The sequence below is a fragment of the Nuphar pumila genome, chromosome 15 (genome assembly GCF_984573655.1).
Source record: "Nuphar pumila chromosome 15, dmNupPumi1.hap1.1, whole genome shotgun sequence".
NCBI lineage: Eukaryota > Viridiplantae > Streptophyta > Magnoliopsida > Nymphaeales > Nymphaeaceae > Nuphar > Nuphar pumila.
In genome coordinates, this window is record NC_143263.1 from 10,151,543 (window position 1) to 10,165,755 (window position 14,213).

The 14,213-nt window shown below is 37.1% G+C and overlaps 1 protein-coding gene across 2 annotated transcripts in view; it reads right to left on the minus strand.

The window, feature by feature from the left end:
- LOC149814445 (protein CHROMATIN REMODELING 5-like) overlaps window positions 1-14,213 on the minus strand; it is a 77,909-nt gene that overhangs the window by 27,290 nt on the left and 36,406 nt on the right. For both annotated transcript variants that reach the window (XM_089989420.1, XM_089989419.1), the window contains exons 10-15: window positions 12,448-12,511; window positions 10,330-10,423; window positions 10,077-10,164; window positions 9,854-9,988; window positions 7,781-7,972; window positions 7,562-7,629 (exon numbers count right to left, since the gene is read on the minus strand). In XM_089989420.1, coding sequence (XP_089845546.1) covers window positions 7,562-7,629; window positions 7,781-7,972; window positions 9,854-9,988; window positions 10,077-10,164; window positions 10,330-10,423; window positions 12,448-12,511 — 641 coding nt within the window. The remainder of the gene's footprint in view (window positions 1-7,561; window positions 7,630-7,780; window positions 7,973-9,853; window positions 9,989-10,076; window positions 10,165-10,329; window positions 10,424-12,447; window positions 12,512-14,213) is intronic.

Consider the following 14,213-nt stretch of genomic DNA (forward strand, 5'->3'; position numbering starts at 1 on the left):
TAAAGAACCATGCTTCATTTGCCATCCGAAATTCAGCAATGTTGGCGCAAATTTTAAGCTTCACATTGTTCATGAACTAAGCAAGAATTTTTGTATGCTTGTTTTCTCAATCTTCCACTTTAGATTGGTGATCTTCAATGGCCTTCATTCGGGCATTTCCTTCAAGAGTTTTTTCTTAATCACCATCCATCTTGGTGAGTTGGAGTTGCGGTTCCGGAATAATGCCCATGACGTATCCCTAAAACTTTTTACCCTTGAGGTTGTTCTCCATAGCGGCGGCCCACATCATCTAGTTGGAACCATTAAGTTTGAAGGAGAGATCAATCTTTTGTTATTCTTCTATTTTAAACTCAAGAAGACAAACCAAGAAAGAGAAATACAAAATGAAAAATATAACTAGTCAACTAGCTATATCAAGAATCAAGAGCATACACTTGGCTCTGATACCATGTAATGAAATATGCGAAAATAAAAACAATGTCCTACAATGGACATTCACATATAGAAAGCAAAGAACAAGTCCAAAAAGAACATACACAAAAGCCAACAATGGCTTGCAAACATAAATTCTTATAAATGCAAGAAAGGGCTTCAAGAAGCCAATTACTTTAGAAAGGGGGAGACCCCACTTATTTATAGGCAAGGAGGAGTGAGAGAGAGAGGGAGAAAAGTAAGAGAGAGAGACCACATTGGGAGGCCCAACAAGGTGTTGTTGGGCTCCCAACGGTCACAATTGTGACCATTGGGGGCCCAACGACTCCTAGTTGGGACCCCCAATGTGAATGCATTAAATGCATTTTAGGAAAAAAAAACAAAAAAATAAAAGAAAGAAAAACAAAAACAAAAATAAAAAAAGCTACAATGCCCCTATTGGGCAGAATTACAGGAATACCCTTATCGGGTATGATTGAATATATATATATATATTGATTACATGTATTTTAACATATACACACATGCATAATTGCAAGAACTTAATAGGCATCACAGACAATGAAGACAGCTAGTATTTTTTTTTCTACCCCGACTTCTTTCTATTGATTTTGTATCTTTTCCTTATTCCCATTTCCTTGCTGCCCTAGTTCATTTATAGGAAGCAATGAATGGCAAATAAGTTTTTCTGTTCCCAACCCCTTTTAAATTATTTTATCTCTTCCATATTCCCCTTGCCTTGCTGCTTAATCTATAAAATTCCAGATATCACAATAAACAAGACCTTTTTTTGTTCTTATGAACTAAGATGGATCATCTACCATGAAATAGCACTGATAGACTCTACTCATTTCCCAGATAATCTTAGAGCTAAATGCCCTTTCAATTATTTGACTCCTGCCTGCCGCTTTACTCAAGTTAGCTTCATCCATTCCAGTAAAGGCAGGGCTTTCCGTGTACCACTATCCCTTCTACACATCATGCACTAGTGTTGATTCCATTATTGAGTATTCTGGCAGAACAACATCAAATGTGTAGAACAGTACAATGATTATTGTGTAATTAATGACAATTGATGGAACCTCTTGAAATGTCAATGTTTATATCTGTGATGATAATGCTTTATTGCATAGTTGGAAAATATGCTGATGTGGCCGCTATTAGTAGATATAAAATGATTTCTTTCATTGTAAAATTATAATCCCAAATGATAATGTCAGGAGTCATTACATGAAGATTTAGAGTCTTAGTAGATACGTTTTATGAACCAATTGTGCACTGCCATCACCTCACACACACACACACACACACACACAAAACAGAACAAAAGCCACAGAAAACACTAATGAAACAAGCGGAAAGCAAATACAAAGTGCACAAGCACAAACACAAGTCCTACTAAAGGACGATACAAATGTCAAAAGGCAATACACAAGCACAATAGTGCATACAAGGCTTACAAAGAGCCCAAAAAAGAACACAAGAACATAAAAATATATATGTATTTTTTATAACAAATGCTTGGGAGAAACCATCTTACAAAAGAAGTGAGAAGCCCCCTTTTATACACAAAGAAAGGGCCTTGGGGAGCTCCCAAGAGACGTTGGGAGCATCCCAATGGCTCTATGGTCATTTGACCAAAATGCCCTTTCACAAATAAAACAGGAAAAAATAGAAAAAAATACAAAAAAAATAAAACTGTCCCTAGTGGACAGTCCCTATTACACAGGTAAAATTACCAAAATGTCCCTAGAGGACATAACCTATTACAATACAAAAAGTATATTATATATACATATAGATGTATATATATACTTATATACATAAGACAAAGGTAAATACACACACACACACACACATATATATATATATATATATATATATATATATATATATATATTAACACCCTCCCTCAAACTGACGGTAAGATCACTGAAAGTTTGCCTAGAAGAAAGGAGAACCGGGGAGACAACAATGCTTTGATGAAGAAATCTGCAAGTTGATATTCTGATGTGACATACGAAAGTTCAACAGTGCCCTTCAGATATTCATCATGAAAATAATGGCAATCCATCTCTATGTGCTTTGTCTGTTAATGGAATGTATGATTGATGGTAATATAGATCGCGCTCTTGTTGTCGCAGCACATCTTTGAAAGAGTAGTGATGATGACTCTAATGTCTTTAAGTTGACTTTTCAACCAAACAATTTCAATGATAGTGGTCCCCATCGTCCTATATTCAACTTCAGTGGAAAACAGTGACACTTTCTCTTGTTTCTTAATCTCCATGATATTAGCGAATTGCCAAGAAAAATACAATAACCTATGGTAGAAATACGATCATTGGGGTTATCACCCCGATCAGAGTCGGTATAAGCAGTTAAACTAGGAGATGAAGATGAAGATAAGAAAAATCATTTTGTCATTGTCTCTTTCAGATATTTGATAATACGCATGACTGTCGCCATGTGAACAGTGGTAGGTGCATGATAAAATTGGTGGGCATTGTGAACCACGTGTTATATGTGGCCTGGTGATAGATGTAAGAGGCTCAATCAACTGGCGATAAAGAGTAAGATCTTCTAAAGGAGTTTCATCATTGACCCTCATTTTTACGTTGATTACTTTTAGAGTATTCACCTTTTTTCGTCAGTTAGTCCAGATTTAGCAAGTATATCATATGCTAGTTTCATCTGAGAGAGCACATACTCCCTAGGGGAATATGCAACTTCAATACCTAAAAAATACCTTAGAAATTAAAGGTCAGACATAGCAAAATTTCTTTTAACAATATTTTTAATTGTTTCAATGCATTTTTTATCACTTCTGGTGATAATCATATCATCAACATATAATAACAAAATAGTTATATTGTTTTCTGCATTTCTAATAAAGAAAGTTGTGTCAGTATAACAAGAAATAAATTCACTATCAATAACAATTTTACTAAACCGGTCATATCAAACCTTTGGAGCTTGCTTAAGAGCATAAAGAGCCTTTTTAAGTTTAATAAATTTTCTTTTTTCAATGTCAACCCCAGGCGGACGATCCATATAGACTTCTTCACAAAGATCACCAGTGAGAAAAACATTTTTGACATCTAGTTGATAAATAGGAAATTGTTTAATGGATGCTAAGGCAATTAGCAAGAGGGAAAAAGGTTTCATCATAATCAATATCATATTCTTATGAATATCAATTGGCTACCAGCCTAGCTTTATATCTTTATAAAGAACTATCACTTTAGTTTTTACTTTAAAAACTCATCAACACCCAACAACCTTTTTTCCGAAGGGTAAACTCATTATTTCTCATATGTTGGTTTTGTTAAGAGCTTCTAATTATTATTTCATGGTATCTATCAAATGAGAATGTTGTTTGGCTTCATGAAAATTGAAGGGTTCATGATAGGCATGAAACATCATCAAACAATCCCTATATTTTGGGGAAAAGGAATCGTAGGATACAAACCTTTGAGGAGGCCTAGAAATCTTAGGAGTTTTTCTAGGTAATGATTCCTCTAGACTAGATGTTTCACCTATGGGGAGAGATCTTGGGAATATTTTTCATAAGCACATGGTTGATCTCTTTCCTCACGCAGGGTATAGACTTGAATATGTTGGAAAGAGTTCTCAATTAAATTGTCACTATTAGGAGATAATTACATACTACCACTATCATGATTTTCATTAAGATCATCAGTGTCCAAAGCATGTTCTAAAATGACGCTATTATCATGATTCGATTCATAATCATTTGATTAACAAGAATCAACTTCTTGCCTTGACAAGAGATCAAACAAAAATTCATAGTCTACTTCTTTATTTCTTTCTTTATCAAAACCATTTTCATTTTCTAAGAAAGACACATCCTTAAGCACATAAAGTTTGTTGTTTTTAGGATCAAAACATCGATAGCCTTTTTGAGTTTCTTCATACCCCATAAAAACACATTCAACGGCCTTTGGTGATAATTTATCCTTTTTGTGAGAAAGCACAAACCATTTACAACAAAAAATGCATAATCGTTTGAAATCGGATGTCATTTTAAAAAAAAATCAAAGGGAAAAACTTTTTGCAAAAATGAAGAGGGCGTTCTATTTATTAAATATGTTGAAGTCAAAACAGCTTCAGCCCAAAATTTCTTAGGAATATCTTTAGAAATAAGTAGTCTTAGGGGTTTCCATGATATGTCAATGCTTTCTTTCTGCCAACCTATTTTTTTAAGGAGTTCTAGGATAAGACCTTTGATGACAAATTTCATTTTGTTTTAAATAATATTGAAAATCTTTTGACATATATTCTCCACTTGAATCAGATTTAAGAATGGAAGCATCACTTTGAAATTGATTTTTGACTATCATGTTAAATTCTTTAAAGAAAGAAAAAACATCCAATTTGAAGTTAAGAAAGTAGACCCATGCATATCTAGTAAAGTCATCAATGAATATAACATAATATGAATAGTTACCCTTTGATATGACCAGAGAAGGTCTCCATACATCTAAATGCATCAACTCAAAAGGTCTTTTTGAAACGAAAGTTCTATGAGGAAAAGAGATGGATTTCATTTTTTCAAGGATACAATCATTACAAGTAATATATTTTTCATTCCAAAAAAGTTTTCGCAAACAAGAAAAGATACATCTTTGAAAAACTTGGGTGTCCAAGTTTCTTATATCAAGCTTCAATATCCTTTTCTTGGATATAATTACAAAAAATCTTAGAAGGAAAAGATAAATTCATGTAGTAAAAGATCTCTCCTATAGCCTTGCCCAATCCGCTTTCCGAACCGGAGATCTTGCAGAGAGCAATCCTTAGATGAGAAAGAGATTTTGCATCCATGATCGAAAATTTGAGAAACCGAAAAAGGATTTAGGTTATGTTTCGGAACAATTCTAATTTTTGGAAAAAAGAATTTTTGAGAGGTTTTAGAATCTAAAATTTCAATACTTTCAATTTTTAAAGAGGTCTCATCAATGATTGAAACATAGGATAAATTTGAGTTAGTGCATATATCGGAAAGGGAATTCTTAAGACGAGTCATATGAAAGGAGGTCCCTGAATCAAGGATCCAAGAGTACATACCTAGAGAAAAGGAAGAAGCAATAGTGGTAACCGATGTAGATGTAGATTTGAGAATTTGTTGAAGTGTCTTCGTTAGATGAGTAAGAGTATCTTTAAGATCTTTTCTACTTTTGCTTGCTTCTTCCTTTATATATATATATATATATATATATATATATATATATATATCACATGAACTCTTCTAACAGGGCACCGCACCCGCATCCATGTGGGTGCGACACTTAGACAAGGCTTCCTTTGTGTCAGGTGAAGTCAACCACACTGAGGTCCATTTTTGTCCAAAAGTAGATTCGGTTAACCCTAACCAAGTCCAGTTATATCTATATTATGTATATAAGTACATAAATGCACACACATACACGTAGGTTAACTTAAAATTGTTCAAAATTATATATATACCCTACCCGCACCCCCTCACTCGAGTGCCGAATCGCTGCACCCGCACCCGTACCTATTGACATACCAAATCCCCTTGCTTGGTGGTTCTAACATTTTCTTGCAAGAAGTATTGTCTTGCAAGATCCTTTTGTATATACATGTCTTTCATAAATGATGGCCTTTTTAAATTTTGCAATGTTGACATATATTTTAATGTCAACATTGTTCGTAAACCATGCAAGAATCTTTGCATGATTACTCTCTCAATCTTCTACTTTGGATTGATAGTCATGAATGGCTTTAGCATGACCATCTCCTTTAAGAGCCTTTTCGAGATCTTCTTCACGCTTGATAAGCTTTAGTTGAGGCTCGGGAATCGTGCCCATCACATAACTCCAAAACTTTTTTTTCCTTTGAGATTGTTTTTCATAGCGGAGGCCCACATCATATAGTTGGTACCAATAAGTTTGAAGGCGAGATCTATCTTGGCATCATGATGCTCTATATTGAAGATGAGAAGAGAGAGAGAGAGAGAGAGAGAGAGAATGGCAAAGATATGTCCACCACAATCTTTGCGAGCACACGATCCCTTGATCACCAGGAACAACTTATTCTAAGGTCCTTCGGCTCTGATAACATGTAATGAAACAAGCGGAAAGAAAATACAAAGTGCACAAGCACAAATAGAAGTCCTACTAAGGGACGATACAAATGCCAAAAGGCAATACACAAGCACAATAGTGCATACAAGGCTTACAAAGAGCCCAAAAAAAACAAAAGAACATAAAAAATAGATGTATTTTTTATAACAAATGCTTGGGAGAAGACATCTTACAAAAGAGGGATGAAGCCCCCTTTTATATAAAAAGAAAGGACCTTGGGGAGCTCCCAAGAGACGTTGGGAGCTCCGAACGACTCTATAGTCATTTGACCATAATGTCATTTCACAAATAAATAAATAAAAATAAATAAATAAATAAAACAGTCCCTAATGGATAGTCCCTAGGGGTGGCAAAACCTGACACGACCCGCCAACCCGCCTCTTAGGCGGGTTCGGGTTTGGAAAAAACGAACCCGTTTAATAAACGGGTCAACCCGCCTAACCCGTTTATTAAACGGGTCGGGTTCGTGTTAGGGGTATGCCAACCCGCCTGACCCGTTTAATAAACGGGTTAGGCGGGTGGGTCGACCCGCCAACTGCCAACCCGACCCGTCAACCTGACCCATCAACCCGCCAACCCGACCCGCCAACTTGAGAACCCGTTTACCCGACCCAACCCATTTATTAAATGGGTTGGCGGGTCATGTCGGGTTACCCGTTTATTAAACGGGCCGGGTTCGTGTTTGCCACAGTCAACCCGTTTAATAAACGGGTCGGGTTCGGATTGAGGTATGCTGACCCACCAACCCGTCGGGTCGACCCGCCAACCCGACACGATTTCCACCCCTAATAGTCCCTATTACACAAGTAAAAGTACCAAAATACCCCTAGAGGACATAACCTATTACAATACAAAAGGTATATTATATATACATATAGATGTATATAAATACATAAGACAAAGGTAAATACACAAATATATATATATATATTAACAAACACAACATTTAACAATTTCTGTATATGCAAAACACATGAAGATGAATCAGATAAAACACATACCATAGTTCCTCCACATTGTTCTGCAGTGGTGTGCCAGTGATAAGCAGCTTGTTCTTGGTGCTCAATTCCTGTAGAGACACAAATATCAATGTTCACACACTCCCCATCCAGCATTCTAAACTGAGTTGGTGTGCTTATAATAAATTCTCAAGCATACATATAGAAAAAAATAAAAAATAAATAAATAATGCAAAAATCCTGATTGGAGGAGAAACTCACTGAAAGGGTGGTATATAACGAAGCTTCACTGTTCTTCAACCTATGAGCCTCATCCACCACAAGGTAATTCCATTTAATCTTGGAGAATACAGCCTTATCTTTCAATACTACCTCATATGTGGTCAATAAGCTGTTAAACTTGATCAGTCGGCCACTTCCCTTATCTGTGTAAAACTCATGCTGCTGACAGATCTGCAAACACCGCAAAATGGTGGGTTTATTATGAGCAGCTGAACTAGGCAATGTTTTCAAGCCCAAATCAAGGTTTCATGAACCACAACAGTAAGGAACACTGGATTACAACCGAGCTGCTAAGCTAATGAGGCAGCCCAAATTGAATCAATAAGAAAATAATATAAATATAGGAAAGGCATCTCTAATCTATAAATGTGTCAAAAAAAGAGTATTTCGAACCATCAGCAAAATCGTTTTCAATCCCAATTGACAGAAATATGCAGAGAAAGAGTAGGAACTATCAGAAAGTTGCAAAGACTAGGAGCTGATGTCCAAAAGCCTACATGGTTCAATAAAACCATAACGGTAAGTTACTTTACATCTTTCAAAGCCATGATTACTTCAAAATACAGCACACTGGGATAGGAATATTTCAGGTACCACTAAAGAGATGACGGTTGATTCATGAAGCTTCCTTACATGACAGAGTGAGGAACAATGAAATTCAAAGATTAACAATGAAATAAATGACAATTTATTAATGAATATTTGCAACGAAACAATAAAGACAAACACTAAGGGGCATTTGATATGCTGGAAAGAACCCATGCGAGAACAAAGCAGCCCCATGAGGGATTTGTCTGCATATGAAATACCGGGACAAAATGCTGCCCCACAGGACAAAGCGCATTCCGCGGGGTGTGGTTTTATTGATGCACAGCAGAACTCACCAGTTCATGTGGACCATTGTGTTCCTTTCTGTGTGTGCCCCACACTGAAAAGCAAAGAAGGGATGCAGGTGCCCAACACCCCCCCCCCACCGGGCGCATTACGCCCCTGTTTTTCAGGACAAAAGAACCACACCCCAGGTTGAGTTGTCCTGGACAGTGGCATGCTGACAAGCAAATACCATCTAAAGTATTGCTAGTTTATGAAAAGGATATTTCATATACTCTTCTTCATGATGGGATAGATGGCAGGAAAGATTGAAAACACTGCATCCCATTATATTACCAATCATATTATATCATACACACAATTTGCAACATGAAATATCTTCAGTCATCTCTTTATAGAAATGCATATACATCAACTTATGGATTACTTGATCCAATCTCCACTTTGTTATTTAACACTAAAATAGATAAGATTATTACAAACCCTTTTCATCAAATTGTTGTCACATAGAACATCTAAAAAAAGCTGACGATGCAAATACTTTTGCAGAATTGCAGATAACTTGCATACAGATTCAGATGCATGACCAGAATGGAAAAAACTTAAAACATACCACAGTGTAATTCATGTTACAAATAAGCATCATGACACATGAGTTGAAAATGATTTGAAAATAATGTATCTGTACATCATCCTCTTTCAAAGACAAGCATAATATAACAGGTGCTCCACCGCAGAAACATTCCAACCCTCTTGTAGTCCTATAAACTTTCAGCTCCAAACAATTCTGATTTCAGACAAAAAATGTTATCTACAGCCGTTTTGCTTATCACCCCTTGCGAATTATTCTTCATGAAAAACCCCACAAAAGTAGTTGCCCGTATCTACAGCTGTATCCATGTGAGACAGATGCCGAACCACAAAATCATACCATGAAATAAGGCATCTTATCAAACAGAAAGTACAGTTGGATTATGGCAGAAATTTTTGCAAAGCAATGGTGTACAGCATGGGGAAAAAAGAAGAAGATGCAGAAAAACCATATGCAAAACAAGTATTATCAATTACCAGAGTTTCCAATACACAAGGCTACAAGTAAACACCACAAAGATGGGCATCATATCTGTCAACAACATTATAGTCTTTTAACAGTTACCATTGCACAGAAGGTAAACACACAATGTGAAAGTGAAACAAAGAAGAGCATTCAACAAGCCTTACTTCTCGACTAGCACGGTTTCCAACATACATGACTACATTCATTTCAGGAAGCCACTTCCGGAATTCCCTGGCCCAGTTTGTTATAGTTGATAAGGGGACTACAACAAGAAAGGGGCCATGAATTTGTTGAACATTCTGTAGAAAAGATACAACCATGTTATAAACAAACAATGAGAAAAAAAATATTAGCACAAGGAAACAAATAGGATATAGCTATGTATACCTGTAGAAAACCAAGCATTGAAACAGACTGAACAGTTTTACCAAGCCCCATCTCATCAGCTAAAATGACATTTGTATCATTTCTCCAACTGCACTGGGGTAAAGAGTGATAAGCAATTTACTCTGATAACAAGTTATCATCTATGTCTTTCACAAACAAGATAGAAAATGATAACAAATTATGGCAAAGAAGATGCTAGCAAGAACAACAACAGCAAATATGGCCAATATAATATGTAAAAGGCAACGGATACCTGTTAACCAGAAAATTCAAGCCTTCCAGCTGATAGTCACGAAGTGTACCTCCTCTCAACCATCCAGGCTGCTGATCAAGCTTACGTAAGCTTGCTGGAAAAAGAGAAACCTATGGTTACTTGAATTTGCAAATCAAACTACGAATTCAGTGGGCCATTACTATTCTAGAGCTTACAGACTGAGGAGTGCAAGCTATGTCACAGGGATTCGGCTAGCAGGGTGCCGCACCCGCGTCGACGCGACTCGACGTGGGTGCGGGTGCGGTCAACCCGATCCTGGGTGCGTTGACCGCACCCAGGATCATTTAGGTCCATTTTTTTTGGATTTTTTTTTTAAATTGCCCTTTGAAATGGGCTGCGAAGTAGTGATGGGAGTGTAGTGAAGCTTGGTGAGCAAGATATACCGGTGAATGATTATTTCAAATATTTGGGATCCATCATTCAAAAGTATGGAGAAATTGATGGAGATGTAAATCATAGGATAAAGGTTGGGTGGATGAAATGGAAAAGTGCTACTGGAGTGCTGTGCGATCGTAGAATGCCATTGCGGTTGAAGGGAAAGTTTTATAGGACGACTATTAGACCCGCTTTACTATATGGTACGGAATGTTGGGCTGCCAAGAGACATCATATTCAAAAAATGAGTGTAGCTGAGATGCGGATGCTTAGATGGATGTGTGGAAATACAATAAAAGATAAGATTCGGAACGAAGAGATACGTAAGAAGGTAGGTGTTGCACCCATTGAAAATAAGATGCGAGAGAATCGTTTACGGTGGTTTGGACATATTCGGCGAAGGCCTAATGATGCTCCAGTTAGAAGGTTGGAGAAATGGGAAAATATATTAGTTAAAAGAGGTCGGGTAGGCCTAGGAAGACTTGGATGGAGATGATAGGAAAGGATATGAATGCTTTGAACCTCACTGAGGACATGGCGTTGGATAGAAATGATTGGAGGAAAAGGATTCATGTGGAAGACCCAAAATGAATTTCTTTTTTGGTTCATATCGCTGACCCCAATTGTTTTGGGATGAAGGCGTAGTTGTTGTTGTTGTTGTGTTGTTGTTTGAAATGGGCTGCGAATTTTTTTTTTTAAAAAAAAATCTGCTGACAGCTGCTGCTGCTCCTGCCTTTTCAATCCTGATCCTTCTTTTTCATAAAGGATTTTCTCTCTGCATAATAAATGATAATGATGGTGGTAGCCTTGCTGATCCTTCTTTTTCGTAAAGGATTTTTTCTCTCCATAATAAATGATAATGATGGTGGTAGCCTTGCTAATCCTTCTTTTTCGTAAAGGATTTTCTCTCTCCATAATAAATGATAATGATGGTGGTAGCCTTGCTGGCTATTAGTATTCACTGTTCTCCTGACGAGATGGGTGCGCTATGCAGCTGTATATAAAATGAAATTTGAAAAAAACCGTGTCGGGGAACCCCGGACCCCCTTATATATATATATATATATATATATATATATATATATATTTTTTTTTTTTTTTTTGCCCCTGCCGCACCCCCGCACCCGGGTTTTTTGGAAGTGCCGAATCCCCGCACCCATGTGACAGAGTGCAAGCTAACAGGAATGGAAAAAGGTTTAAACACAGCATCAATTGCATACATCTGGCTCAAATTCATTATAAACATGTGTGACTCATCTAAAATGCTATGTTTTTGGCAAAGCATCTCACACAGGAGTCGGTAAATGACCTCAAGACAATGTTGGCTTGATACATTGGCGCCAAAATAGAACTAAAAAAAAAGAAAAAAGGCTTTTCACATTCTAACTAGATGGACCATGCTAAATCCACCAGATGGAGCTAAAGTTCAACATTTTAAATACAGTATTTATTAGTTTATGGTGGTGTGGAGAGTTCAAAAAGAAGTTTGTAATATGCATATCTTGAAAACGGATATATTTTTGTATTTTAGTTGTGGGAAACGAGAGAGAGAGAGAGAGCAACAATAGTTTAAATCATATATGACAATGGGAGATGCTTTGTTTCTAGAGCTCCTTCAAAGGATCTTCGGATGCATATGTTTGTGAATTTATTTATCAACTCTGCCTTCAATGGAATACAAAAGCATAACCTCAGACTGCAGTATGCAAGAGTACAACAGACCTCTAATCTTTTTCCGCTGGGAATCCACTGTTTTTCCAAGGACTGTCATTGCTGCTTCTCGAGCCTGTTGATGTGGAAGAAAAAGAAACAAGATCCAAAAACAACACATGTAACATAAACCTTTGTGCTCAAATAACAGATGCAAAGACAAAAAAGCTAAGTTTGAATTCTAGGACAGGCAAGTGAGCAGGCACTGAAGACATTTGTTGCTAACACTAGTTTCCCAGCCTGTGTGAAAACCAAGTCGCTTGAAAAGAATTTTTATGGTCGTTATGGTTGTATTTTGTGCAATTCATCATTGTTTCATGTGTTATAATTTTTTTAGAATTTTTGCTAATTTTTTCTAATTTTTCTTGGTTTTTTGGATTTTTTAGAAAATTTTTATTAAAAATTTATGATATGTTTACGATACGATATGATACGGTGTAATTTGGGCCCGAACGATATGGGCAACGATACAATACTTACAACCTTGCACGGACCTACTCCCAGATGGCATATGGCGTGACCACTATGGAGCCATCTGGCACAACGGAGAGTCAGTATGATGTCTCCATGACAAAGAAACCAGCACTTCCTCCAAAACCTGGTGGATCCAAAAGACTGGTATTATCAAGGTTATGCTTCTCCCATTTCTGTTGTTGCATCTCAGTGAGCATGATCATGGAAATCAGTCTCATCCGGTCCTTCTATTCAACGTGTGCCAATCACTCTTACAAAAAAATTCAACAACAGATCTGGTGGAGCAAATATAGCTAGTGTGAGGAAGCATTTGGAAATATACAGAAGTTGGTGGGGGTGGATGCACCTCCCCATCAATAAGATGTCTGTGGCCTCCATATCTTTATCTATTCCCATCCCATGTCCCACGTTCATGTGGCAAGGTCAATCTCTTCTGCACAAGACCCATATCCGTCCATTCTTTATAAGCAGCAGATGAACTACTTACCACTAGTTGGCCTCCTTTTTATGAATAGGAAGGTTTGAAGGGGCATAAGAAGGTGGCAGACAAGTTTTTTTACCCTTAGGGCTCGTTTGATTGTCACGAAAAATGGGTGTTTTCCCCGGAAACACATTGATAGGGGTGTGTTTCTGCAGAGCCTAAAATGTGCAAGCAAACATGGGAATGAGGATTTGCCTCAATGAGTGTGCAGAAATACACGCAGGCAGGACCCCCTTTTTCGGTGGAAAGTGTTCCCGGGGGGGGGGGTCCGATTCTGTTTCTGTGGAAGAGGTGCCACGGCTTCCTCCTCTGTGGCATGCAAACGAGCCCTTAAACCAAAAAAAAGCAGAGTCTTACACTTTCGTTAGACAACTGCAGTAGGTTCTTACACCTGAAATGAAAACCTCTGAAGTATCACCTTGTTGGATAACAGCAAAATTAACTGGAAATAAGTTTATGACCTTGATAAATCATAGGGGATAACCCCAATAATCCTTTGTCATCTCTCCAATTGTTAACGCCAACATATGCTGAATAATAAAGTCCTTTATAAAACGTTTTAAAAATTTTGTAATAATTCTAGCCAGAAAGTTGTCGTCTATGTTAGCAATAGCTGTAACTGACCCTTTCATTTTTACGACTATGCATATGAATTGAACCCAAGATTTACCCGAAACCAAGCAGTTAAAAACTTAAAAGCTACATAAAATTTTACATGAGATGTCATTGAATCGTGGCTTTACCAGTATAGTGATATCTAAATTTTAATGTTCATAAACTAGGATGTAATCCTTCCCCATAACCTTCACTTCTAAACCGTACC